The sequence below is a fragment of the Gopherus flavomarginatus genome, chromosome 14 (genome assembly GCF_025201925.1).
Source record: "Gopherus flavomarginatus isolate rGopFla2 chromosome 14, rGopFla2.mat.asm, whole genome shotgun sequence".
Taxonomy (NCBI): Eukaryota; Metazoa; Chordata; order Testudines; family Testudinidae; genus Gopherus; species Gopherus flavomarginatus.
Window position 1 is genome coordinate 9,475,814 of NC_066630.1, and position 27,746 is coordinate 9,503,559.

At 41.5% G+C, this 27,746-nt stretch overlaps 1 protein-coding gene across 1 annotated transcript in view; it reads right to left on the reverse strand.

Moving 5' to 3' along the window:
- The window catches only part of LOC127034306 (cadherin-13), a 145,192-nt gene that overhangs the window by 32,053 nt on the left and 85,393 nt on the right, over positions 1-27,746 (reverse strand). The window contains exon 4 of the mRNA XM_050923023.1: positions 18,956-19,098. Coding sequence (XP_050778980.1) covers positions 18,956-19,098 — 143 coding nt within the window. The remainder of the gene's footprint in view (positions 1-18,955; positions 19,099-27,746) is intronic.

Here is a 27,746-nt window from a genome sequence, read left to right on the forward strand (position 1 = left end):
CCCTGCAGGTCTGACTGAACCTATAAAGACTTGATTGCATGAAGACGTTCCCATTAAAATTTTCCACTATTGCTAGCACTAGTTGAGGTCCACTTGCAGCAACAGTGGGAGAACTGGTTTAGGCAAAGTGCTATTGACTTTTAAATTTCCATCATGTCTAGACCTGATAAGAGTAGGGCTGGACAACATGGTGGTCAAAAAGCCTATAGCCACCTGCACTCCTGCCTACCACAGAACTGTCAACCTTGCTCTTAGCAATGAACCAGAGCCAATGGTTCACTAATGGAGCATTTTCAACCAAAAGGAAAATACTTCACAACACTTTACTCTCTTCCTTCCAGGCATCCCTTCCCCAGCATTTGTTAAGCCCTGGGACAAGCCCAAGGCAGTTGAGGGCTGCAGAGAAAAGTTTCCAGATGTGCAAATAACCGGCGAGTATGTCTGCCAAAGTTTCACAAGCATATCCAGAGCTTTGTGAACAAACAACTTTGAAATCTGAACTTAAGGCAAATTTGGAGTAAGCGCAAAGTTCAACATGCATCTCTTATAGGCTGGGCTCTCTAGCTCTGCCAGTGGCTTGCTGTATGACTTTGGGTAAATCACTCAGCCTCTCTGTGACTCAATTTTTCCCACCTGAAAAATGAGGATAATAGCACGCACTCACCCTTTTAAAGTCCATTAAAATATACATGTGAAAAGTACTCAATAATTTTATTAATCATTACTGTCTTCCTGTAATGTTGTGCTGTATGGGCATTGGGCCAGATCCCAGGTAGGAGTCTATGTTAGACAATAGTATTGGGAATTAAAAGTGGAAATATTTTAAAAAATTAAATAAAAGGGAAATATGTATATTTATCAATACTTGATTTCACATGAGAGGAGCAAGTTGTGCAGTGAAGACATTGGTACTGTACAATGCAAAAGGTATTTGATCACGTTACCATAGGCTTTGAATGTTAGATACACTTGTAAATAATATAAGCTGTTTAGTGGGACAGCTGAGGAACAAAGAACAGATAAGCAAGACATAACCAATTAATAAGGAAAATACCAGACACGCAAATCAGAAAATGTTAAGACTGGGAGACAAGTTAATCAGTGAGATTGCATATTTTTGCTTAGATATAAAAACTTGTGACATTAAAGCACTAAATATATCAAATCTTCATTATTAGAGACATATTTGATAGTGTACATTTTTGTCATTATAAGTATGGAACATTTATTTAAGTCCCTTCAAAAACAATTTCTTAACAGTGACAATTAGAAAAAAAAAGAACTTTATTGCTGAATTATATTTCAAACCCATCTGTCATAAACAGATAGCTAAGGGTTAATGTCTCTTTCACCTGAAGCACCTGACCAGAGGACCAATCAGGAAACCGGATTTTTTCAACTTTGTGTGGAGGGAGTTTGTATCTGAGTCTTTGTCTGGCTGCCTGCTTTCTCTGAGCTTTGGAGAAGTAGTTTCTTTTTTCTAGTCTTCTGTTTCCAAGTGTAAGGACAAAGAGATCAGATAGTAAGTTATATGGTTTCTTTTCTTTGGTATTTGCATGAATATAAGTGCTGGAGTGCTTTGATTTGTATTCTTTTTGAATAAGGCTGTTTATTCAATATTCTTTTAAGCAATTGACCTGTATTGTATCATCTTAATACAGAGAGAACATTTGTATGTATTTTTCTTTCTTTTTATATAAAGCTTTCTTTTAAGACCTGTTGGAGTTTTTCTTTACTTCAGGGAAATTGAGTCTGTACTCACCAGGGAATTGGTGGGAGGAAGAAGTCAAGGGGAGATCTGTGTGTTGGATTGCTAGCCTAATTTTGCATTCCCTCTGGGGGAATAGGAAAGTACTTTTTGTTTCCAGGATTGGGAACAGAGAGGGGGGAGTCTCTGTGTAGTTTCACAGAGCTTGTGTCTGTGTATCTCTCCAGGAGCACCTGGAGGGGGGAAGGGGAAAAGGATTATTTCCCTTTGTTGTGAGACTCAAGGGATTTGGGTCTTGGGGTCCCCAGGGAAGGTTTTTCAGGGGGACCAGAGTGTCCCAAAACACTCTAATTTTTTGGGTGGTGGCAGCAGGTACCAGGTCCAAGCTGGTAACTAAGCTTGGAGGTTTTCATACTAACCCCCATATTTTGGACGCTAAGGTCCAAATCTGGGACTAAGGTTATGATATGGTGTAGCAGCGGTTACGGGATAGACAGAATCCAGAAGCCAGTAGGAATATTATATTTTTCTTTTCTCTGCTAAGGGCTTTTTAGCAGAGAGAGAAACAGTTGGTTTTAAAAGGGAACCAGAGAGAATTTTTTTTTTCTGCTCTCTCTGGCAGTTTGTGGCTTGCATAATAAGCAAGAAGCCATTACCAAACTGTTAAGGGTCTTTTGTCATGCAATAGCCCTCCCATTAGGAGGCAAGTACCAGCACTTATATGCATGCAAATAAAGTGGTTTTTCTGGTTTCCTTTCATTGAACATTAGCTAGAGAGAGAAAAGGAAAAAAGCACTGTTGCTAGGCAGACTTCAGGAGGCAACAGAACCTGCAGTTCAGAAGATAAACACCGGAGGGCACCCCAACACAAGAAAACAGGAACCATGACTTCTAAGGCAAAAATTGAGGCCGAAGAACAAATCAAAGAAGCTGAACACAGGCGACAGATGGAGATGAAAGAAAAGGAAGAAAGCATGAAACTGGCAGCCTTCCAAAGAGAACAGGCAGCCCAAGAGGCAGCACACAAAAGAAAACTAGAAGAAGAAGAGTTGGCCCACCGAAGGAAACAAGCAGAAGAAGAGGCGGCCCACCGCCGAGACATGGAAAAACACCAAAAAGAAATGGAAAAACACCAAAAAGAAATGGAAAAACAACAAAAAGAGAATGAAGAGAAGGAAAAACAGAGAAAACATGAACTGGAGATGGCAAAAGCTGGGCTGCATGTGCCAGCCAACCCTAACAACCCGGCGCCAATTATTGCTCCACAGCACAGGAAATTTCCCACCTACAAGGCAGGTGATGACACCGAGGCCTTCTTGGAAAATTCTGAAAGAGCCTGTCTTGGGTACAACATCCCCGAAGACCAGTACATGGTAGAATTGAGGTCACAGCTCAGTGGACCTTTAGCAGAGGTGGCAGCTGAAATGCCTAAGCAGCAAATGAATGACTATAAACTTTTTCTAACCAAGGCCAGATACAGGATGGGGATAACCCCAGATCATGCCCGTCGGCGCTTCAAAACCCAAAAGTGGAAACCAGAGGTGTCATTTCCCAAACACGCCTACTACATTGCAAAAAACTATGAGGCCTGGATAACAGGAAACAACATTCAAACCTTGGAAGAACTAAACCTCCTCATACAAATGGAACAGTTCTTGGATGGTGTTCCTGAAGACATCACACGGTACATACAAGATGGAAATCCCAAAGATATCGCTGAGGCGGGGGAGATTGGAGCCAAATGGATGGAACTGGCAGAAAGCAAGAAAGCTACTGTCAAGGGGAACGATTACCCCAGGGGGCACACAGACCATAAACCCTACCACCGAGGACAGCCAAAGACCCCACATACCACCCAAGTAAAGCCACAGATACCCTACCCTTCAACCTCACCAGTCTCCAGTAACTCACCTCGGCCCAGTGACCCATCAGATGGAAGATGCTTTAAGTGTAATGAACTGGGACATATCAAGGCCAACTGTCCCAAGAACACCATGCGAGTGCAATTCATTACACCACCATCACACCAAAGATCCCCAGGCCCGGATGCCTCTCAAATACCCTTGGAGCGAAGGGAAAATTTGAGAGTGGGCGGAAAGAAGGTTACTGCGTGGAGAGACACGGGGGCACAAGTGTCAGCTATCCACCAATCCTTCGTTGACCCCAAATTCATCAACCCAAAGGCCAAAGTTACAATTTACCCCTTCATGTCACAAGCTGTAGACTTGCCTACAGCTCAACTGCCTGTCCAGTACAAAGGCTGGTCAGGAATGTGGACTTTTGCAGTCTATGACAATTATCCTATCCCCATGCTACTGGGGGAAGACTTGGCCAACCAGGTGAGGCGGGCCAAGAGAGTGGGAATGGTTACACGTAGCCAAACCAGGCAAGCTTCCAGACCCATTCCTGTTCCTGAGCCGTCCACAGAGGCCCCGTCTGTGTTACCAGAGACCCAGACAGAGGTAGTGGACCCGGATTCCATGCCAACCACTGAAACAGCCACAGCACCTCCAGTCCCAGGCCCGGAACTGGAACAGCAACCAGCACCAGCAAGTGCAACCCCATCTTCAAACTCAACGCCAGAGGGCGCCAGCGAGCCAAAACTGGCAGAAGCAACAGACAGCCATACCCAAAAGGCTCAGCCAGAGCCTGAAATACCCTCAGGTGCACCAGCGGAGAGCGGTTCACCAGCAACGGAAACAACCCCATCACCTACATCGCTTCCAGAGGGACCAAGCCCAAGTCCACAGTCTGAGGAAGAACTGGTGACCCCAGCCTCAAGGGAACAGTTCCAGACTGAGCAGGAAGCAGATGACAGCCTTCAGAAAGCTTGGGCGGCGGCACGGAGCACCCCACCGCCTCTCAGCTCTTCTAATCGATCCCGGTTTGTTATAGACCAAGGACTTTTATACAAGGAAATTCTTTCTGGTGGACACCGGGAAGAATGGCAGCCGCAAAAACAGTTGGTGGTTCCAACTAAGTACCGGGGGAAGCTCTTAAGCTTAGCCCATGATCATCCCAGTGGCCATGCTGGGGTGAACAGAACCAAGGACCGGTTGGGGAAGTCCTTCCACTGGGAGGGGATGGGCAAGGACGTTGCCAAGTATGTCCGGTCTTGTGAGGTATGCCAAAGAGTGGGAAAGCCTCAAGACCAGGTCAAGGCCCCCCTCCAGCCACTCCCCATAATTGAGGTCCCATTTCAGCGAGTAGCTGTGGATATTCTGGGTCCTTTCCCAAAAAAGACACCCAGAGGAAAGCAGTACGTACTAACTTTAGTGGACTTTGCTACCCGATGGCCAGAAGCAGTCGCTCTAGGCAACACTAGGGCTAACACTGTGTGCCTGGCCCTAACAGACATCTTTGCCAGGGTAGGTTGGCCCTCCGACATCCTTACAGATTCAGGGTCTAATTTCCTGGCAGGGACCATGGAAAAACTGTGGGAAACTCATGGGGTGAATCACTTGGTTGCCACCCCATACCACCATCAAACCAATGGCCTGGTGGAAAGGTTCAATGGAACTTTGGGGGCCATGATACGAAAATTCATCAGCGAATTCTCCAATAATTGGGACCTAGTGTTGCAGCAGTTGCTGTTTGCCTACAGGGCTGTACCACATCCCAGTTTAGGGTTTTCACCGTTTGAACTTGTGTATGGTCACGAGGTTAAGGGGCCATTACAGTTGGTGAAGCAGCAATGGGAGGGGTTTACGCCTTCTCCAGGAACTAACATTCTGGACTTTGTAAGCAACCTACAAAGCACCCTCCGACACTCTTTAGCCCTTGCTAGAGAGAACCTAAAGGATGCTCAAGAAGAGCAAAAGGCCTGGTATGACAGACATGCCAGAGATCGGTCCTTCAAGGTAGGAGACCAGGTTATGGTCTTGAAGGCGCAACAGGCCCATAAGATGGAAGCATCATGGGAAGGGCCATTCACGGTCCAAGAGCGCCTGGGAGCTGTAAACTACCTCATAGCATTTCCCAATTCCTCACTAAAGCCTAAAGTGTACCATGTTAATTCTCTCAAGCCTTTCTATTCCAGAGACTTACAGGTTTGTCAGTTTACAGTCCAGGGAGATGATGCTGAGTGGCCTGACGGTGTCTACTACGACGGGAAAAAAGACGGTGGCGTGGAAGAGGTGAACCTCTCAACCACCCTGGAACGTCTGCAGCGGCAACAAATCAAGGAGCTGTGCACTAGCTTCGCCCCATTGTTCTCAGCCACCCCAGGACGGACTGAACGGGCATACCACTCCATTGATACAGGTAATGCTCACCCAATCAGAACCCCACCCTACCGAGTGTCTCCTCATGCCCAAGCTGCTATAGAACGGGAGATCCAGAACATGCTACAGATGGGTATAATCCGCTCATCTACCAGTGCGTGGGCATCTCCAGTGGTTCTGGTACCCAAACCAGATGGGGAAATACGCTTTTGCGTGGACTACCGTAAGCTAAATGCTGTAACTCGTCCGGACAACTATCCAATGCCACGTACCGATGAGCTATTGGAGAAGTTGGGACGTGCCCAGTTCATCTCTACAATAGACTTAACCAAGGGGTACTGGCAAGTACCGCTTGATGAACCTCCCAAGGAGAGGTCAGCATTCGTCACCCATGCGGGGGTGTATGAATTCAATGTCCTTCCTTTCGGCCTTCGAAATGCACCCGCCACCTTCCAGAGGCTGGTAGATGGTCTACTAGCTGGACTGGGAGAATTTGCAGTTGCCTACCTCGATGATGTGGCCATTTTTTCAGACTCCTGGCCCGAACACCTACTACACCTGGAAAAGGTCTTTGAGCGCATCAGGCAGGCAGGACTAACTGTTAAGGCCAAAAAGTGTCAAATAGGCCAAAACAGAGTGACTTACCTGGGGCACCAGGTGGGTCGAGGAACCATAAACCCCCTACAGGCCAAGGTGGATGCTATCCAAAAGTGGCCTGTCCCAAAGTCAAAGAAGCAGGTCCAATCCTTCTTAGGCTTGGCCGGATACTACAGGCGATTTGTACCACACTACAGCCAAATCACTGCCCCATTGACCGACCTGACCAAAAAGACCCAGCCAAATGCCGTTAAGTGGACTGATGAGTGTCAAAAGGCCTTTACCCAGCTTAAGGCGATGCTCATGTCTGACCCTGTGCTCAGGGCCCCGGACTTTGACAAGCCATTCCTAGTAACAACAGATGCATCTGAGCGTGGTATAGGAGCAGTGCTCATGCAGGAAGCAACAGATCACAACTTCCATCCTGTCGTGTTTCTCAGCAAGAAACTGTCTGAGAGGGAAAGTCACTGGTCAGTCAGTGAAAAGGAATGCTATGCCATTGTGTACGCCCTGGAAAAGCTACGCCCATATGTTTGGGGACGGCGGTTCCAACTACAAACTGACCATGCTGCACTAAAGTGGCTTCATACTGCCAAGGGGAACAACAAGAAACTTCTTCGTTGGAGTTTAGCTCTCCAAGATTTTGATTTTGAAATTCAGCACATCACAGGAGCTTCTAACAAAGTAGCTGAGGCACTCTCCCGTGAGAGTTTCCCAGAATTCAGTAGTTAAAAAGTGTTCTTAAAATGTAGAAGTCTGTTAGTTATATACTTAGGAGTATATGTAAAGGTGCATGTGTTGTATTAATCTGTTTATTTTACTGTTCTAGAAGGAAATCGCCGCCAGTGAGCTTCCCCACTGTCTGCAATTTGGGGGGCGTGTCATAAACAGATAGCTAAGGGTTAATGTCTCTTTCACCTGAAGCACCTGACCAGAGGACCAATCAGGAAACCGGATTTTTTCAACTTTGTGTGGAGGGAGTTTGTATCTGAGTCTTTGTCTGGCTGCCTGCTTTCTCTGAGCTTTGGAGAAGTAGTTTCTTTTTTCTAGTCTTCTGTTTCCAAGTGTAAGGACAAAGAGATCAGATAGTAAGTTATATGGTTTCTTTTCTTTGGTATTTGCATGAATATAAGTGCTGGAGTGCTTTGATTTGTATTCTTTTTGAATAAGGCTGTTTATTCAATATTCTTTTAAGCAATTGACCTGTATTGTATCATCTTAATACAGAGAGAACATTTGTATGTATTTTTCTTTCTTTTTATATAAAGCTTTCTTTTAAGACCTGTTGGAGTTTTTCTTTACTTCAGGGAAATTGAGTCTGTACTCACCAGGGAATTGGTGGGAGGAAGAAGTCAAGGGGAGATCTGTGTGTTGGATTGCTAGCCTAATTTTGCATTCCCTCTGGGGGAATAGGAAAGTACTTTTTGTTTCCAGGATTGGGAACAGAGAGGGGGGAGTCTCTGTGTAGTTTCACAGAGCTTGTGTCTGTGTATCTCTCCAGGAGCACCTGGAGGGGGGAAGGGGAAAAGGATTATTTCCCTTTGTTGTGAGACTCAAGGGATTTGGGTCTTGGGGTCCCCAGGGAAGGTTTTTCAGGGGGACCAGAGTGTCCCAAAACACTCTAATTTTTTGGGTGGTGGCAGCAGGTACCAGGTCCAAGCTGGTAACTAAGCTTGGAGGTTTTCATACTAACCCCCATATTTTGGACGCTAAGGTCCAAATCTGGGACTAAGGTTATGATACCATCTCAGACCTAGTGCTCTGGAACTTCTTATCAAATTCCCAAAGAAGAAACTTCAGCCACTTTGGTCGATCTGACTATTATACAGATCTCTAAGCCATAGTGTTGCTTGAAGCCAGAACCATATCAGGAACAACAGAGCAGAAACTGTCTCACATCACATTGACAATACTAGAGGTAGAAAGACTTGTGAAGTTATTTCTTTTGATTGCATTATGTTTACAGGCCTATCAAGTTAATCCATTAGCTATGTCCTTTTGTGCCACCATGCAGAAATCACAAAACCATTTAATTCTTAGGACAAAATTCTCTCCTCCCATTGCAATCAGTGAGAGCTATTAACACACATCTGAGGGCATAATTTGGCATTTAAACACAGATTTTCTTTCAAGCCAACAGTCTGAAAACTCAGCCACTCGTTTAAGTTTCACCAACAATGATTTCATTCTCAGAAATTAGAGTATTGCTATCACTTCCTTTAAAAAGTCTTTTAAACCCACAATTTGCTTTAGGCTATCACGCAAAACCCAATTCTGGACTCTGTTACACTAGTTTAATGCTGCTATAATTCTACTGAAGTGAAAAGTTGTACTGATGTAAAACCAGAGTGTAGAAACAAACCCCCAGTGTTTGTTCACTTATAATAGTAAGAAATAATATTCTTCACATGTAAACAGTAAAAACCTTTGTGATTTTGGAGTCAATAATTCTCGGCACTTTCCATCACCCTGTCATGAATAAAGCTACTGAAAGCTGAAGTATACCTCTTTAAACATCTAGGGACAAGATTCTTATCTCAGTTATATCAGAGTAACTTAAGGCAGTAGGGTTATTTGGATTTACACCCATGTAACTAAGAGTACAATATGAGCCTGAGTTGGGCTTTTTGACTTTGGGCTTTGACTTGGACTTTTCACCAACTCACTTGTGTATTCTCAGCTTCAGCTTTGCCTCAGACAGCTATGCACGGACTTACAAGCAACACAATATAAGCTCACTGGATTGCTTTAATATATTTCTCTTGTAGCACTTTATATTTTCAAGATCGGAAGAGAAGAGAAGAATGAAAGGAACACTTTAAAAGTCCCAGAAGTGTTCGGAACGAGCTATGCAGTCAAACAGTGTAACCTTTGGATGGGCTAAGTAGCATATTTTCTCTGGAAATAGGATGCTGCAAATTCAATTTTTGAAAAAACAACATTTGGAAACCTGCCGTAGGACTAAATGACTTTGAAAGTTTAAGGCAAATGTTCTAACTTTCCTCTTGTTGCAAAAATCTTTAACTGCCTCTCTCTCATCAATATTCAGCTAAACCTCGCATGACACGAACAAGAAATTCTCTGCCAGCTGTTTCTCTAAACAGGAAATGTGTGCATGTCAAGTGTTTTGGCACTGATCTACCTGATCTGCAGGCACAAATCCAGTTCACAGGCAAATTCTGTTATTGTCATATGCGGGTTCATGTCTACAAATAACCCACTGAAGTCAAGAGGACTTTCTGAGAAGCAACTCTTCACAAATAAAGGGATCAAATCTGGCCACATTGGAAAATCTGGCCCATAAATGCACTCCTCAGTCATTTTGCAAAGAACACCTCCCAAGGTCTCAATGAACAATCATTAATTTCTATTTTTTTTGTTACATTTCTCTGGTACACAGATATCTTCTTTCATGATATATGGAAATAAACAGCCCATAAAAGTTACAATCCTTTATTTATTCCAATATTCTATGCAGATCATATTTTGAGTAATTATATTTCAAAAGAGCAAAGCTCTGTGAGCATATCAAATTGCTACTGACATATGCATCCGTCTTAAATACTGTTTTCAGCAATTTAATTTCTTTTTCTAATCACCAGTCCATGGTGACAAATTTAAAAAATATTTTCTGTGCAATTTATATTTTATTGAAATTTAAAATGGCAAGAAAAGGATGAGTATTTAATTTATTTTCCCTTCTCAATTAATACAGCAATTAAGATAAGAGGTGTAAAGCTGGCTTAATTGGGTTGCCATAGCAACTAATAGTCTTATTTCTTCCAAAATAGCATGTTTTAGGTGGAATCAATTGGTGGTAATTTAATTATATACATCATGAAGCAAGACGACAGGTTAAGATATATGTAAAGAGAAATTTTGATTGCAAATTGTTATGCATCTCTTTGTTACTCCAGTTTTTCCTCTCTTCTGGTTGTTGTCTGTTTTTGTTCATCATCAGACACAACATTAAATAATAATTTTTCTTTTTAATGAATGGAAATGTTGCCCTCCTGTATGTATTTTGACTGCGGTTCATTCAATCTGGCCATTGAAAATACTGAAAAAGTTGTAATTAGAACCTTCTTTGTCATTTCTTATTCATTTTAGTTTGGAATGGTCAATGGAGAAATTGAAACTGTGCCATTCAGCTGACCTGTATATACATAGAATCATAGAAATGTAGGGCTGGAAGGGACATCAAAAGGTCATCTTCAGTCCCCTGCATTGAGTCAGGACCTAGTTCATCTCTGATAGGTGTTTGTCCAACCTGCTCTTATAAACCTCCATTGATGGAGATTTCACAACCTCTCTTGGAAGCCTATTCAAGAGTTTAACTACTCTTATAATTAGAAAGTTTTCCCTCATACCTAACTTAAATCTCCCTCGCTGAAGACTACTTCTTGTCCTAATTTCAGTGGACATAGAGAACAATTGATCACTGTCCGCTTTATAATAGCCCTTAACAGATTTGAAGAATTATCAGGTGCACCCTCAGTTTTCTTTTCTCAAGAGAGCACATGCCCAGTTTTTTTAACCTTTCCTCACAGGTCAGGGTTTCTAAACCATTCATCATTTTTGCTGCTTTCCTCTGGACTCTCCCCAGTTTGTCCATATCTTGCCTAAACTGTGGCACCTAGAATTGCATGCAGTACTCCAGTTGATGCCCTGTCAGTGCCAAGTTGAGTGGGACAATTACCTCATGTGTTTTACACATGACACTCTTGTTAACATACCACAAAATTATATTAGCCATTTTCGCAACTGCATCACGTTATTGACTCATATTCGATTTGCAATCCACTAGAGCCCCTAGAACCATTTCAGCAGCACTATCATCTAGCCATTTATACACTGCTTTGTAGTAGTAGTAGTAATAATAATAATAAATAATAATAATAATAATGGTGCATTTGATTTTTCCTTCCTAAGTGTAGTACTTTGCATTTAGTTGTACCGAATTTCATCTTGCTGATTTCAGACCTATTCTCCAATTTATTAAGGTCATTTTGAATTCTAATCCTGTCCTGCAAAGTGCTTGCAATCCATCCAAGCATATCTTTCACTCCATTATCCAAGTCATTAATGAAGATATTGAATAGTACTGGACCCAAGACTGACCTCTGCGGGACCCCACTAGATACACCCTCTCCATATGACAGTGAACTATTGATACTCTGAGTACGATCTTTCAACCAGCTGTGCATCTACCTTACAGTAGTTTCATCCAGACCACATTTCCCTTGTTTTCTTATGAGAATGTCATGTGGGACTGCATCAAAAGTCTTAATAAAATCAAGGAATATTTTGTTTACTGCTTCCCCCCTATCCACTAGGCCAGTAATCATGTCAAAGAAGAAAATTAGGTTTGCTTGGAATGATTTATTTTTGACAAATCGTTGCAGGCTATTCCTTATAATCCTATTATTCTCTACAAACTGATAGTTCAATAATTTGTTCCAGTATCTTCCCAGTTATCGAATAACTCCCTGCTATAATTCCCTGGGTCCTCCTTTCCCCTCTTTTTAAAGATAGATATTATGTTTGCCCTTCTCCAGTCTTCTGGGACCTCATCAATCCTCCACGAGTTCTCAAAGATAATTGCTAATGGTTCTGAGATTGCTTCAACTAATTCCTTAAGTACCCAAAGATGAATTTTATCAGGCCCTTCCATACTTCTACATTATCTAAATATCCTTTAACCTGTCCTTTCCCCATTGTGTCTTGTATTCCTGCCCCTTTGTTGTTAATATTAAATTGTGTTGAATATTTGGTCACATTAGCCTTTTAAGTGAAGACTGAAGGAAATAGGCATTAAACCTCAGCCATCTTGATGTCATCAGTTATTAGCTCTCCTTCCCCAGTAATTAGAGGACCCACATTTTCTTTGCCTTTCTCTTCTCCTAATATATTTCTAGAACCACTTAGTATTGCCCTTCCTGTCCATGGCTAGATGCAACTCACTTTATGTCTTAGCCTTTCTGATTTTGTCCCAACATGCTTGTCTTACTCTTTTGAACTCCTCCTTAGTAGTTTATCCATGCTTCTACTTTTTGTAGGATTCCTTTTTGATTTTGAGGCCCTTAAAGAGCTCCTGATGCAGCCACATTGGCTACTTACTATTCTTCCTGTCTCGCCTTCACATCGGGATAGTTTGCAATTGTGCCTTTAATATTGTGGCTTTGAGAAAGTCAACTTTCCTGAACTCCCTTTTCCCTTAAATGTTCTTTCTATCAGACTTTACCTCTATCAGTTCTCCGAGTTTGCTGAAATGCGCATTTTTGAAGTCCATTTTCCATATTTCTTCTGCTTTTATGGCTTCCTTTCCTTAGAATCATGAAATCTATCATTTCATGGTAACTTTCACCCAAATTGCCTTCCACCTTCTGATTTGCTACCAATTCCTCTGTCTTGGTCAGAATCAAGTCTAAAATGGCTGCCCTGGTTACTTCCTCCACCTTCTGAAATGAACAGTTGTCCCCAACAATTCCAAGAACTTACTGGATATTTTATGTTTTGCCATATTATTTTTCCAATAGATGTCTGTGTAGTTAAAGCTCCTTGTTACTTCTATTTCTTTTGTTTTGGATATTTCTGTTATTTGTTCTAGAAATGCCTCATCCACCTCCTCTTCCTGATTTTGTGTTCTATAGTAGACATTTACCACAACATCATTCCTGGATTTTTACCCCTTTTATTTTTACCCAGGGACTTTCAACTGGTTTGCCTCTTCAGCTCCTCCTGGATCTCAGAAAGAGTGGATAAATTCTTGATGCAACAACTCCTGAACAAGCTGTATATATCTATACCAATATTCCAATATTCCAGTCATGAGATTTATCCCATTAAGTCTCTATGATGCCAATTAAATAATAATTTAGCATATGTACTTATAGTCCGAGTTCTTCATGTCTATTCCCCATACTCATTGCATGCGAAATTTGTCACAATGTAAATACTGAAATCACTTTGGATTTAGAGACTGTTCTACACAGTCCTACGTGTTCTTTTCCCCTTACCATTGCTTAAGGATATTTGCATAAATACAGGGCAGTTCCAGCTTGTTCCACTGACGCAGGGTCCTCAATGGACCCTATACTAGTGAAGTTTTGGTTTAATGTAGCCCATCCCCAATACGCCTCCTACCATGAGGAGAGAAGAACAGGAACTGGTACACTTTTCTCTCCAGTGGGGGAATTCTCTGCTGGACATTTGTGGACAATGTTCATCCCCTTTGGTCCTCCTGAATAGCACCTCATGAGTAATGCCAAGGGGCTGAAGCTTATTACAGAATCAGCTCAAATCAGAAGCGATTACTATCTGAGTTTTGTGAGCCTCATCATGGCACCTACAGCGGACATCCCTGGGTAACAAAAGGGATATTTCACATGATATTATACTGACATAGAGTAACTAGAAGCCATATTTTTAAAATAGACAACAAAAATCACCATACTTGAGAATTCATAGCACAAAATAAGGGAACTTTTTCATTCCACAATCACATTGATAACTTCCTGTTTGTTTTCTGGGCTGTGACTGGAAATTTCAAAATCCAATGAGAAAGATTGTACTTAGTTTTCAGCATGAGCTAAAATAGCCAGCTGCTCTATTTTCCGGCAATCACCCAGAATGCTCCAGTTAATAATAATGTCTTTGGGATGATTATTGAAAGATACTGCAACATATTCAAACAGGAAATGCTAACATTTTCTTGAAAGGTTGTTCTAGTCCAGTTTTGCAAACCCACTAGGCTTCTTGCCCTTACAAAAATAAATACATGAAAAATAGTACAGCATCCTACAGTCATGGTGCAAACGACCACATTCTATAATAGTGATACTGCAGTGTTTTGAGTGACTACTGCAGCATTTATTTCAATAAGGGGGCATCAGGAAGAAGCCTAAGATGTTTTCCAGGTTTACCTAAATCTGTATATTTCCCATTATCAACCTGCTCTCAGGTTAAACACAGTTCACTCCACTTATGTTAGCTCTGCTCCATGATCTTTTCCACCAGCATTTAATTTCTCCTTTAATAGACCAGAGTCTCTATGTTCACACAAGCCCTTAATAAAGAGTTCTCAGACTTTAAAGACACGGTCTTGACCTTTACAGAAATCAAAAGAGTACAAAGAAAATTAGGATGTTCATTCCAAAAAGTGAAATTTCTTCCACATAAAAGGTCATTTTTTTAATCTATAAAATTAAATACTATGATCAACAAATTCATTATTATCTATGTTGTTTCAGTAAGTCCTGGCAGAGATCAGAAGGGCTGTTTACAACTGGAAGAAATCATTTGACACTTAACCAAATTTTCCTTTCAGATAAAGTTATAATGTTGAAGAAGAATATCATCAAGCTTTCTGACAAAACTATTAATTATTTTTTTCCTGCAGGGAGAATGGCAGCCGTAGCTCCATCTACTAACGTCCTGTTGTTAAGAGCATCTTTGTGGTGGGCTGAAGAGAAGTGATGCAGACGGAAGTGTGGCTGACCAGTTTATGCACAGAACTGCCAATGAGAAATTCCTGAGTTATATTCCCAGTTTGTGACACACTCTATTCTACAGATTGGGATAAGTGCCCTTGTACTAATCATTTGTATGGTCAAATGACCTCAGTCTAGTGCCCACTGGATTCAATGGGAGATTTTCTATTAACTTCAATGGGCACTGCTAAGAGCGGGCAAAACCAAACAAACCTATCTCTGTGGATTTGATTCCTGTCATTGTGAATCTGATTCCCATTTCACCCCACCTTTTTACCCATAATTTACACAACAGACAGTGAAAGAACATGCTGGAATAACTGTAACACATTCTGTAGCTAAATATATCCCAGGCACTGTGGCTAGCAATGGGAACATTTAGGCTTCTCACCCCTTTACTGTATGACTAACTCTGACATACAGTATATTAAGGTCAGGCTTGAGGACTCCAATTCTGGAGTCGAAGCACTAGGACTGCCTTCTAATTGAATGCCTTAATTAGTCATTAGTTTTGAATAAGGAAAAAAAACTTGCTAGAGACTGAATAGCTATTTATTAAACTCCAACACTATTAAAATCAGAGGAAAAATCTACAGGTGCCTTCCCAAGCCAGGTATTCAGTTTCTCAGACTTATTTTTATGAACTTAAGCTTATGACTTAAGGCAAACTGCAGCAGTTCAAGCTTCCCCAAGTGACTCAAACTTGACTTGGAGGTGAGAAGATAGTTCAAGTTCCACCACAATATCTAGTCAAAGCCAGAATTAAACAGATGCTACTTTTTAGGCCATATCAGTCACAGAATAAAGAACCCTATAATGTTTTATTAATAGATAGAGAACATATTTGCATTGGCCAGGACCAAATCCACATTTAATGAAGATCAGATAAATAACTGCTCTCTTTTCCTGGCTAGTGGCCACATGCGATGGCTGGAGAAAAAACCTACAGTGTGTGCCAGAACACAGCCTTTGAATAAAAGACACTGTGGTTGAATGTCTTTTGCCTCCCCTCTCACCTGGCTCCATGAGTCTTGGTCACATGCATAATTTGAACTGGTTGAAATAACTCTATGTTTTCAATTTACCACCCAATCTGTTTGGACTGCTTTTAACCTTCCCAGAACAGCCACTATCACACATCATTCTAACTTTATTCACTGATTTAAACTAGAATATATTCAGTAAACTGAAAAAATGACCTTTCCCTTTGGAGTTTATGGATACTGCAGCTCTCAAAAAGAACATATGCAGGGTATTTTCATTTGATTTTCATTCAGTTAATTTAACCTTCTTTTAATGTCCTGGAAGAATTTTATATTCATTTTAGATTATTCTACCACCAAGTTACATATATTATTTAGCTGTATGGAATGTAATAAACCTTTTCAAACTGGGCATTAGAGTTAACTGGCTAGAAAAATCGAGCAGAATCCAGCATGGCTGGTTAGCACTTATTGGTGACCCATCAGTAGGGGAAGGAGGGGAGTAGGATGTGCCTCACTTTGTTTGGATGTGTCCAATAATATCAAAGTTGATTGACTACCATGTTAACATTACCTTAGAACTACTCAGATAGACACATAATAGACTTCCTTAATAATATGGCTTCTCAAGTACTCTGAGAGAGTTCTTTGTACCAGTCCTCTGTGAAACCTGCTCCTCTTGTTTTTCTGAGCAGTGCACAGGTACCTTTCCCTCTTCTTGTCCATCCATTCTGCCCAATATCTGGCAAAGAATCATGGCAGCAGTGAGCTGAGATTCTCCGGTCAGAATGCATGTTGTCATGGGGGTATTCAGGTGCTTCATAGCTGGGTGACTTCGCTCTGTACTGAGGCGCCCAATTCCAACTGCCTCCTAGCATCTCTTATTACCTGCACCCGTTTGAAAGATGTTACTGATGAAGTTAACTACAAAAAAACAACCGTGCAGCGGTCTGTACAATTCCTTTTGCATACAGCCATGATGCTCAGATACTGTGACATGAGAACCTACATACTTGTAAAATAGGAAAAAAACGATCACTGTGACTGCCTGCATTGGCAGGTATCTGCACCTGAAAATATTCAAATGTTTTGCTCCCTCATTTCTCTGCTCTGATAATTGGTGGGACAATTTTCCCCTGCTCCTGCATACAATTCTAAGCCTCTGCTTCCTGTCTCTTGAGTGTCTATAGGTTTGCCCTTGACGCAGACATAGTGGCAAAATGAGGACAGACACATGGCAGGCTGCAGCTGTTATTAAATTTAAATAGAGGGGAGGGGCATTACTCGCCCATCTTCCATACTCTCCTATAGCAGGCATTTAATTGGTTCCAGTTTGGGGGTTACAGGGTTCTTACCATATGGCTCCCACCCCAGGTTAAATCCTGGGAACTGAGGAATGCTGGCCAATCAGTACCCCTCCAACTGACCAACGAGTGAAAGAGACTCCAAAGGAAGAGGGAAGGAGCTATCTGATGTTCCTCACCAAGCATCTCCCTCCCTTGCTGAAGGGCTGTTCCCTTTCACTGCTAGCCCCAACAAGCTCCCCCGCTGACTGAAAATTAAGCTGTAAGTAATTTGATCCCAGTTTTCCTATTGGCTCAATATAAGATTACAAGGGGTCCCCAGCATCCGTCTCCGACTTATCCGTTGTTTAGTATCAATAGGGGACTGTGTTCTGATTCACGTCAGTCCCAATCCACATTTCCGTCGCTTCATCATTTGCATGGCTTTTCTTTGGGTGCTTCCCCCAGTGTTCAGGAAGTGCTGAGAGGGTGGGGGAGGAACAGGAATAGGGTGCGCTCAGAGGAAGAGGCAGATCTGGGTGGGAAGAGGCGGGCAGGGTGGAGAGGGGTTGGGAAGAGATGGGGTGGGTCACTCTTTCTTATGGGGAAAAATTCCCCGGTATCCATCGTTTCAGTATCCATTGCCCTTTTCAAGAGCACAACCCTGACATATACTGGGGACCCCTGGAGCCTTTCTGACGCTATTATAATTAAGACACATTTTTGAAAAATGATTAGCGAGCAAACAAAGGCAAAGAGGTAGGTTTAATGCCTCATTTCTTCTATGGAAATTACACTAAGAAAGAAACACATTTATGAATATACAAGTAAATCACTTCTGCAGAGGATTCTTTTTCCTTTTTGCATTGAAGGAGATGATTCCTTTTTCTTGTCAGACCTAGCAAACGTTTCCTGAGCCAAGTCATGTGATTCAAAAAATGTGAAATTACTCTCTTAAAAAGAACATTTTACAATTCATCACCAGGGCTAAAGCAACTGCAGCTGTGGAAAACTGTTAGCATATTAGCTGTTATATTCCATAGAAAGGCTCTCTATTTTGTGCCTTCAGCTTTGGAGATTTGCAGGCATGTTCAGGCTTTCCTCTACATTTTTATGTGCTACAAAAGTCACTTGTAGCGAATTTTTGCAACATACTTTAATTTAGATTATGCTCAACAGAAGAAACTTTAATACACATACTATGTAAAAATATTGCATTTTAACAAGAGGTTTTAATTATGTTTTTATTGTCACTGTCATTATGTGTTAAATAGGATAGAATTCACCATATCCAGGATGAGTTTGTTATTGGTGCCTTAGGCTTAATAACAGCTCAGACATTATGAAGAAATTAACTTTGATGAAGATGATTTATTACTACCCAAGTACATTCATCACATGCATTGTTTACTATTATCAGTGAGGGCTCTGTAGGATTAAATATCTGTAGCCTAGGCCCCAAAACCTATGCCATTCTGAGTTTGAAGTCTAACTTCCTCCCCACTTACTTTGTGCCTCTATTTGTCTACAAATATCTTAGACACTTAGGTGTCAATTTAGAAAATTACTTAAGCCTTTATGCATGTGCTTTTTTGAAAAGTGGCCTTCAAGGGGAAAAAAAATCAAATGCATTTTCAATCCAGTAATGTTATCAGCAATCATTACTCACCACTGTCAATTGCCTGAAACAGGGCTGTATAGACGTTGTTGTGGACATAGGGTGATTCACGATCCAGGACAGCAGTGGTGAAAATGGTACCATTTGTAGGATTAATTTCCAGCCATCCTGCCAGATCCTTGTAAACAGAATACCTAGGCAAAAAGATAAAAGTCATCAACTGGTCACATATCTTTAAACTTGAACTGATTATGTTATAACAAAAGGAGAGTCCTTTGCACAGACTGCCTTTCTTAGGAGAATCTAAGCACTTTCAAAAACAGTTACTTAAGCCTCACGGCACTCCTTTGAAATAGGTGATTATAATTAGACTCATTTTACAGAAACAGAAAGAGAGGTGAAGGCCACCATTTTCAAACAGAGTTAGGCACCTAAATCAATACTTGAAATACAGGCAACCTATTTCTCATGGGTGCTAACTGCCTTCTATCTGAGGACTTTCTGTCCATCATAGATTATTAGGGTTGGAAGGGACCTCAGAAGATCATCTAGTCTAACGCTCTGCTCAAACCAGGACCAATCCCCAACTAAATCCCCAAATGGCCCCTCTCAAGGATTGAGCTCACAACCCTGGGTTTAGCAGGCCAATGCTCAAACCACTGAGCTATCCCTCCACTGTTGTATTGAACCATCTTCCGTATACAACCAATAGTAATAGTGAAGCCCAGAGTGAACTTCATTGCATCTCTAGCACTGTTCCCTTTTCAGAGTCAGAACTCTGTGGCGGGGATAGTGCTTATTTTGTTGTTGTCTTTTTGTTCGGTATTTTGGATTTTATTTTATTGGTTGCTAAAGTGTTGGGGATTAGAAGGGAATTAAAAGGGTGCTTTAAATGTCATTCTTATAGTGGAAAGGACTTTTTGAAGAGCAAGGTTTTGCTGTGTTTCCCAAAGATGGTCAGATGTTGGATCTGCTTGATCTCCTTGAAATGTTTGTTCCATATCCAGTTCCGCTTCTCCAAGGATGCTTTGTCTTCAGCTCTCACATGCTTCCTTCCAGGCTTTGTGATTTGCATTGTTCTGCTTCCACAGATTTCAAGCTGCAGGTGCTCAGACTTTGAACAATCAGGTCACTTCCATAGTCACTTAAATATGGATATAAACCGTTGCCTTTTGGGAGCCCTGATACCTGCTCCACTACTGCAGACTATGCTTCTTCCTTATCATGATCATTTAGGTCCTGATCCTCGAAAGACTTAGGCTAGTGTTTAACATTATGCACTATGAGTAGCATAATTGAAGTCAAATTACATGTATAACTCTTTGTAGAATCAGGGCCTAATTCTATATGCAGTTAAATACATTGAAATAATCTAACCATAATGAGTTGAAATAACAGACACAAATTCCCTTTTTAATTAAATATTTTAATGCATCAAGTCTCCAACTGAAGTGCCTATTGAACAATCAATATGCACTTTAGCGAGATGCTTATCTGCTTGAAATGGATTGCTTTACAGGTCATAACAGTCAGCAAGTCTACCATCGGTATTTTGAATCACTATCAATTGACATGAAGCCTGTTTATTATTTTATGAATATCTGTGAAAAACCAGGAGTTTAGAGAGGCCTTCATTTAAAAGGTGCACTAGGCAGGTATTGCTGCCAAAAATCATCCACTCATTGAGGGAAACAACCAAAAGCAGTGGATTGTTAAGAAGAAAATAGTGCCAGAAAAGAGAAAAAAAAATGAAATGAGGGTCAGCAACCTAAAGAAGCAAGCACGCTGAATGGCAGTTTTGGAGGCTTGCCTTGGTTTCATGTAGTTGAGATATTCTATTTATTTCACATACTCATATGGAAACCATTACCACAACATTTGAGCACCTCACAATCTTTAACGTATTTATTGCCACAGTGAAATCCATTAACTTCAGCTGACTTTGGACCAGGCAAAGGGCTCAGAATAAATCCAATTAAAGTCAATGGAAAGACCATCATTGACTTTCACAAGAGATGGATCATGCCCTAAATTCTGTCTTCCCAGCCTATACGAGTAAAGCCAGATTCTAATCTCATTTACCCCTGGTTAGCTCCATTAGCAACAGGGAAAGTCGTTCTCATTTGCATTAGTGTAAGTGAGATCTGACTCAAACCTTTATTCTGATGGCACAGGAAATGGAATTTGCTTTTTGATCTCCAGCTCCCAGCCCTACTAAACTGTAGCCTGATCCTACTCCCATTGAAGTCAACACATTTTCACCCTTGGCTTCTCTTGGAGCAGAGTGATTCCAGTAGGGAAAATGCAAAGAAATGAAAGCAAATGCTAATGAATAGCGAGTGCTACAGTCTATCAAACGTGTATGCACTTCCACTTTAATAACCATTTAAACATTAATCAATAGTCGAGCTTTATCTCTCATAAAAATGAGTTGCTAGAATAGTAACAAGGCTGATAATTATTTCATTGTACTCCTTTGTTTTCTCTTTTATTATTATTTTTATAAGATTGCAACAAAGGTAGGAACCAAAAAAAAAAAAAAAAAAAAGAACCAAGGCAGTCTGAACAATTCCCAGTCTATTGCAAGGCAGCAAATTTTCAATTAACCCTGAAACAATTTAAGGAGATTCAACACTTTTAAAGTAACGAGAATTTAAAATGGATTATATTATCTTCCCTGATTGCTCTACAAAGCGCTGTTGAATGCACAGATAAAAAAATAAAAATAAAAAAAAGAATTGTCTAACCCACAATTTGGCTCAGGATACTGTAAAAGCAGTACTTTGTCTTTCCCACCAGATTTTTACATATTGTTAGTGTATACTGCGGTAGGGTTCAGATGATTATTCTTTGTTCCTTTTTCAAAATGAGGGTTCTACTATCAAAAGGCTTAAAATAGACATTCATTAAGAAAAGCATTATATAAAACCACAAAAACTACGGAATACAAAGACTGACTTTCCCCCCTTCTACTGACGTCAAGGGGACCTGCTGGTCATTCAACAGTTTTGAAAATCATGCCATATATTCAGGTGCCTAAGTATGGGTTTAGCAGCCTAACTTTAAGCACTGAGTTTTGTAAGTCAGAGGCATGTGTATGTTGACCCATTTACTCATCTACATATAAATGTAGGCCCATATTCCATGCTGTGTCAAAGACCTGACTGCAGCTTGTTCTGGGACCAGTTCTTCATCAGCACTAATGAAACTTAGAACAGCCTCAGTTTGTTCTAATCTGTGCCAGGAGACTGTGCCTCTCCCCCAGCATATTTGTCTATGGGGTTCACCAAAGTATAACCTGTTTGGCTGTGCCTCTTCTCCTAGTGACATGCCCCTCTATGCCAAAAGCTGGGGGGAAGTGGAGGAGAAGTCAGCTACACCACCTCCCTTAGCTGGGAAACCCTCAGCTGAGAAGGGCTTCATGGTTTATGGCATCTCTGGAGATATGTAGCAGGGTTACAGCACGGGAGAGAATTTGACTTAATGTGGGTGTGTGATGGGGTGTCTGCCCCACACTGGTTTCTAAAGAGTTAATAGAGCCCTCGGGACACTGTGCAGGAGGCAGCCAATCAGAGGGGAGTTGCGAGGAGCAGCCAGTCAGGGCCAGGCTGACCTATATAAGAAAGGCTGCAGAACAGAAAAGCTTCAGTCACTCCCTGGAGCTTAAGGAGGGAGGTGCGCTGGCTGTGTCACAGGCTGAAGGCAGCAAGCACCCTGGACAGAGGATTGCTGCAGGCAGAGACCCAGGGAGTTAAAGGCAGCTCCTGGCAGGCTGAAGGGGTCTGCAGGCTGAGGCAAGGGCAAAGAGAGTGCTGCTGCTGCAGGGAACTGGCCCAGGGAAATCTACCAAGGAATCTGAGGGGGCACCCCAAGCAGTGGCCATCTACAGGATCCCTGGGCCGGTACCTGGAGTATAGGGCGGGCCCAGGTTCCCTCCCCACCCCCACTTGCCACTGAGGAAGTGGCTGGACTAAGTAACTGCGACATTCCCCCAGAAGGGGAGGCACAGAGTGCGGCACAGCCAGAGGGCTGTGTCATGAAGAGGATGCCACACTCCTAGGAGTGATATGGGTCCTGGGAGCAGAAGTGACGGCGGCAAGATGCCACCAGAGGACGGCACACTGGCTAGCAGAGCTGATCCCCAAGACATCCAGCAGGGGGCGCCATGGTGGTGAGTCCCACCCCACCACAAGGTGCAATTGACTTACATGGCTAAAAAAACAAGTTAAATATTTGAAATGGCTTCATCTTTAAAGTAGTGTGGGTGTATGTATGTTTATTTATATACATATTTTCTGGGAAATATTTTAAGTCTTCCAAAGAATATCTCCTGAGGATGTTTAGCACATATACATAATGTCTCTGGCTGGCAGCCGGTTAGTGGGGAAGATCTTTATACAGAACAGTGGAGACAATATGGACATGAAAAACTAATCAGTGTCACGACCCTGCACTTGCCACATAAAGAATTTCATAGCTAGCAGTGAAGTAGCCAAGGGGTTACAGAAGAGCAGCCAGGCATCTAGGCACAGACCCAGATAGTGCTGCTGGAAAACCATTCCAGAGCTTGGCAGCTGCCAGACACATCCCATGTGAGTCAAGGGGTCTTGGCTTTTATGATTGAACAGAATGAGAAGGAAGGCAAAATGAAGCATATTGAGCATACTGAGCACCACCAGTGACAGAAGAAGGCCGTGCCAAATGAGCACTGAACTAACATATATGTGCCAATTTGATGTTGCAGCTCTTTTGCAATGGTACCTTTGAGGTTAGCAATCTAAATAAGCATGCTGGGATATGCCTTTCTCTGTTACAGGAATCTAAAGTTACAACAGAGGTTACTCAGATTGTATTGAACAAAGACCCTATAACCAACAACATGGAATGGCTGTGAAGACACTGGAACAAGTATTGCAGTCTTGGGTAGCAAAATATCAGTCTGGCTGTGCAAGTCAGCTCTACTATGACAGCATGTTCCTGAGGAACTGGGGAATTTAGGCCCCGAAGTCCAGATTTTTAAAGGTATTTAGGTGTTGCTGTGTTCAGCGTTGCAATGCATAACTGTTTTAGAAGCCTAAATCTCATTTTCAAAAGTGATTTAGGCTCTTAGGAGCTTAAATCCCAACTGCCAATGAGATTTGGGCTCATAGGTGCCTAAATCCCTTAAAATGTGATTTATGCTCCTAAATCACTCAGGTGTTGCAATGTTGAGAATTGTCATGTTTAAATACCTTTAAAAATCTGGGCATGGGACCACAATATGATGGGCTGGAATGGACCTGTGGCATTCTCTGATGTGGAGGAATGATGATCTAGTGCTTAAATCACTGGACTAGGACTCCAAAGATTTGGGTTCAATTCCTGCCTTTACCACAGATTTTTTGTATGATGTGAGCCATTTCATCTACACTGAGTCTCAGTTTCCAATCTGTAAAATGGGGAGATTAATCCCTACTTTGAAAAGGTGTTGCAAGGATAAAATCTATAAATGACAGAGACATTCAGATATTACAATGATGAGGGCCACAAATGTACCTAAATAGATAGAATAAGGCAGAGCTAAAGACCCCCTGTTCTTGTAAGTTTCTTCTGAGGTGTCTACAACATTATAAAATAACAATAATGCAAAATGAAAGCAATCTAGAAAATCACAAACAAATCACACACTATTTTAAAAATAGCCTTTCATTGTTAGTACAAACTGAATTTGCCCCTGAAAGTATAGGGGCAGAAGTGCATGTGCATACATCCAATTAGGTAACAGAACACATCCATGACACTTATGTAAGCAATCAAAATCGCACAAACATAGGGTGACCAGATGTTCCAATTTGGGGGTCTTTTTCTTATATAGGTTCCTATTACTCCTCATCCCCATCCTGATTGTTCACATTTGCTGTCTGATGACCCTACACTAAGGGTAAATAATGGAAAAGATGCAGTCACACTGATCTCAGGCCTGAGCAAAGCATTTTGGGTCATATTTTTAAAGTTAAAGATACAGATAGGTCCACAGCGGGAGTTTCAGAGGCACCCAAGTACCCATGGGAGTTTTAAACACCTTTAAAATCTGGTCTTTTATTAAAAAAAAAAAAAAAGACTAAACACAGTTGGGTTAAATTTTTATTACTTTCCAGACATGTGATTACTGGTTGTAAATGTGCCTACCACGGGTAAAAGCCATTTTTGCAATATGTCCAGCCTAATTGGCAGCAAGAAATGTCACAAGGAAGTCTATTCACACATTAGATTTCCACACTACATTTTCTGCCTTTAGAGGGGAAATCTGGCTCACTGAAGTCAATGGCAAAATTACCACTGACTCTAGTGGGCCCAGGATTTTACCTTAGAAGTTCACTAAGTGTTCACCTTGTGGGGGGCTTATCCAAACATCTTGCGGCTTCATCCATAGTTAGGTGAAATTCTGAAACAACTGTGTCTGTCCTCATCCCTGCTGGGCCAATATTACATAGAGGCAGCTTCAGAAATTCTTCTATGAACTCTCATGAACTATTCAAGTAAAAGGATCAGTGGGGAATGTAACTCCATATTTTCTGTGCTTAAGAATTCAGCATGAAAAGTTCCTTTTGTCCTTGAATGAAACATTCTCTAAACATGGATATTATACGATCCTTGAATCACACCAATATACATTTCATACTATTAGATGAAGTACCCTCAAACAAGAGAGCACAACTGCCTCTGAGAAATGCCTGTAGACATGTAAAAGGGACAAGTGTAGTAATTATAGCAGAGAGATATTTGTTCCTCACATTTGCAAAAATGCAAATAGGTTAAGACAGTGAATACAAGATTAAATGTTTGGGCTGAAATAATAACTAATGTACATTGCGTTTCATGTGCTTTACCTTTGGGTTGCATAACCTAGAGCAGCGGTTCCCAAACTTTAACAACCTTTGAACCCCTTTCACTAAAATGTTGTCTCGCAAACTCCCTCCTAAAAATGAATATTTTCAGGGATTTTCTCCTTTACCTGAGTATAAATTATAAAAGCAGTGATCCTGGAAATATAAAATTTGTTTTTATGACATGCTTATTACACACTTTATTAATTATTATTTATCATTACAGTATTTTTATTACATTATGTAATAATGTATTTTTATTACACTATGAAAACGGCAACTCTCTCCAAGATCTCTCTTTCGTAGCTTGCATCACTTTGAATAAGCCTGTCATAAGACAAGGATCCTATGTTTCATCAAGGAGTATCAGATGTAAAACAGCATGAAGGTATTTAAGAAGCCAACTCAAACAGCTCCTCCTACGCAAGCATTCAAGTCTTGAGCAATCCAGGCAAACAACACACTTTACAACAAAGTTTAGCTGCCTATTTAATTTTAAAAAACAGCAAAATATATCCACCTCCCTTTCCATTTCTTATTAGGAGTCTTGAAGTTTAAATCTCCTCAGTGTGATAGATATGCTTGCTTTGATCTGCTTAGCTCTTGGAAGTCCAGGGGCTCCAGGCTGCTGGTCCCATGATGCCCAGGGTCCCTAGGGACAGCGCTGTCCACCATTAGAGAATTTTTTCCCCAAGAACCCCCTGTAGCATTTCTTGAAGCCTAGTTTGGGAACCACTGACCTAGAGCTTTTAAAATTGTAAATTGTATGCCATCGTATTCTCTGCTTCCCTCTGTGCCATCAATAGCATTAGTCTGTGCTGTTTACTGTTGGTAGTAGGTAGTCTTCTATCAGCAGTATAGTAGCCCTCAATGTCCTGCAACTAGCTCTAGATTTTCTAGAGGGTTCAGGGACAAGCAAATACGGCACAAGGAATAATTTATCTGATGCATTTACATGATATTTCTGCCCACAGAATAATTGTCAATAGATAGTAAGTTAAATGAATTTCTTTGGTATCCAAAAGCATTTGACAGATTATTTTGCAACTTTTGTTTCTTTTTAAACTGATCGGCAAATATTTGCTGTTTGATCTGTGTTGGCTAATGGTGACCAGTTACATAAGTTACGTTGCACTTTTTCTGCAATCTGATTGGATGAAGGCACAAGCACTTCTGACTGAATATGGTCTTAGACTGTAAGCTTTTTAGGGCAGAGACTGTCATTTGCTCTGTATTTGTACACTGCCTTGCACTAAGAGGTACCACAATTTAAGTCACTGGTGGGCAACCTGCAGCTCATGGGCTGCATGCAGCCCATCGGGGTAATCAGATTGTGGGTCACAAGCCATTTTGGTGACATTGACCATCCACAGGCACAGCTCCCTACAGCTCCCAGTGGCTGCAGTTTGCCTTTCCCGGCCAATGGGAGCTGTGGAAAGTGGCGACCAGCACACCCCTGCAGCCCACTGCTTCCTGCAGCTCCCATTGGCCAGGAACGGTCAACCACGGCCACTGGGAGCTGCAGGGGGCCGTGCCGGCGGACGGTCAATGTCAGCAAAATGTCTCATGGCCCGCAATCAGACTACCTTGAGGGCTGCATGTGGTCCGCAGGTTGCCCACCACTGACCTAAATAACAATAGTTTTACATGAGAATTTGGCTTTTTTATATTTCATCTTACATGAAGTTTTGACATTTGCACCAGTAAAATATGATTGTCAAAAAGTTTGTGGAAAACAGGGATAGTTGGAAAATTTCAGTGAATAAGTGGAAACAGTTTCTCTCTCTTTTCCAGCAAGCTTTGGCGAATAAAGTGAATGTGTTCAAAAATATGAGTGAATAGAATGGCTGTATTGCATTACATGCCCAGACGTAAAGCCAGTGTAGTTTAATTCTCTATTGCAGTCCTTTAACTCTATACCTTGTCTGTGCCATACAGTTCACTAGCACAGCCGATTCTTGGTCCCTCAGTTTAGC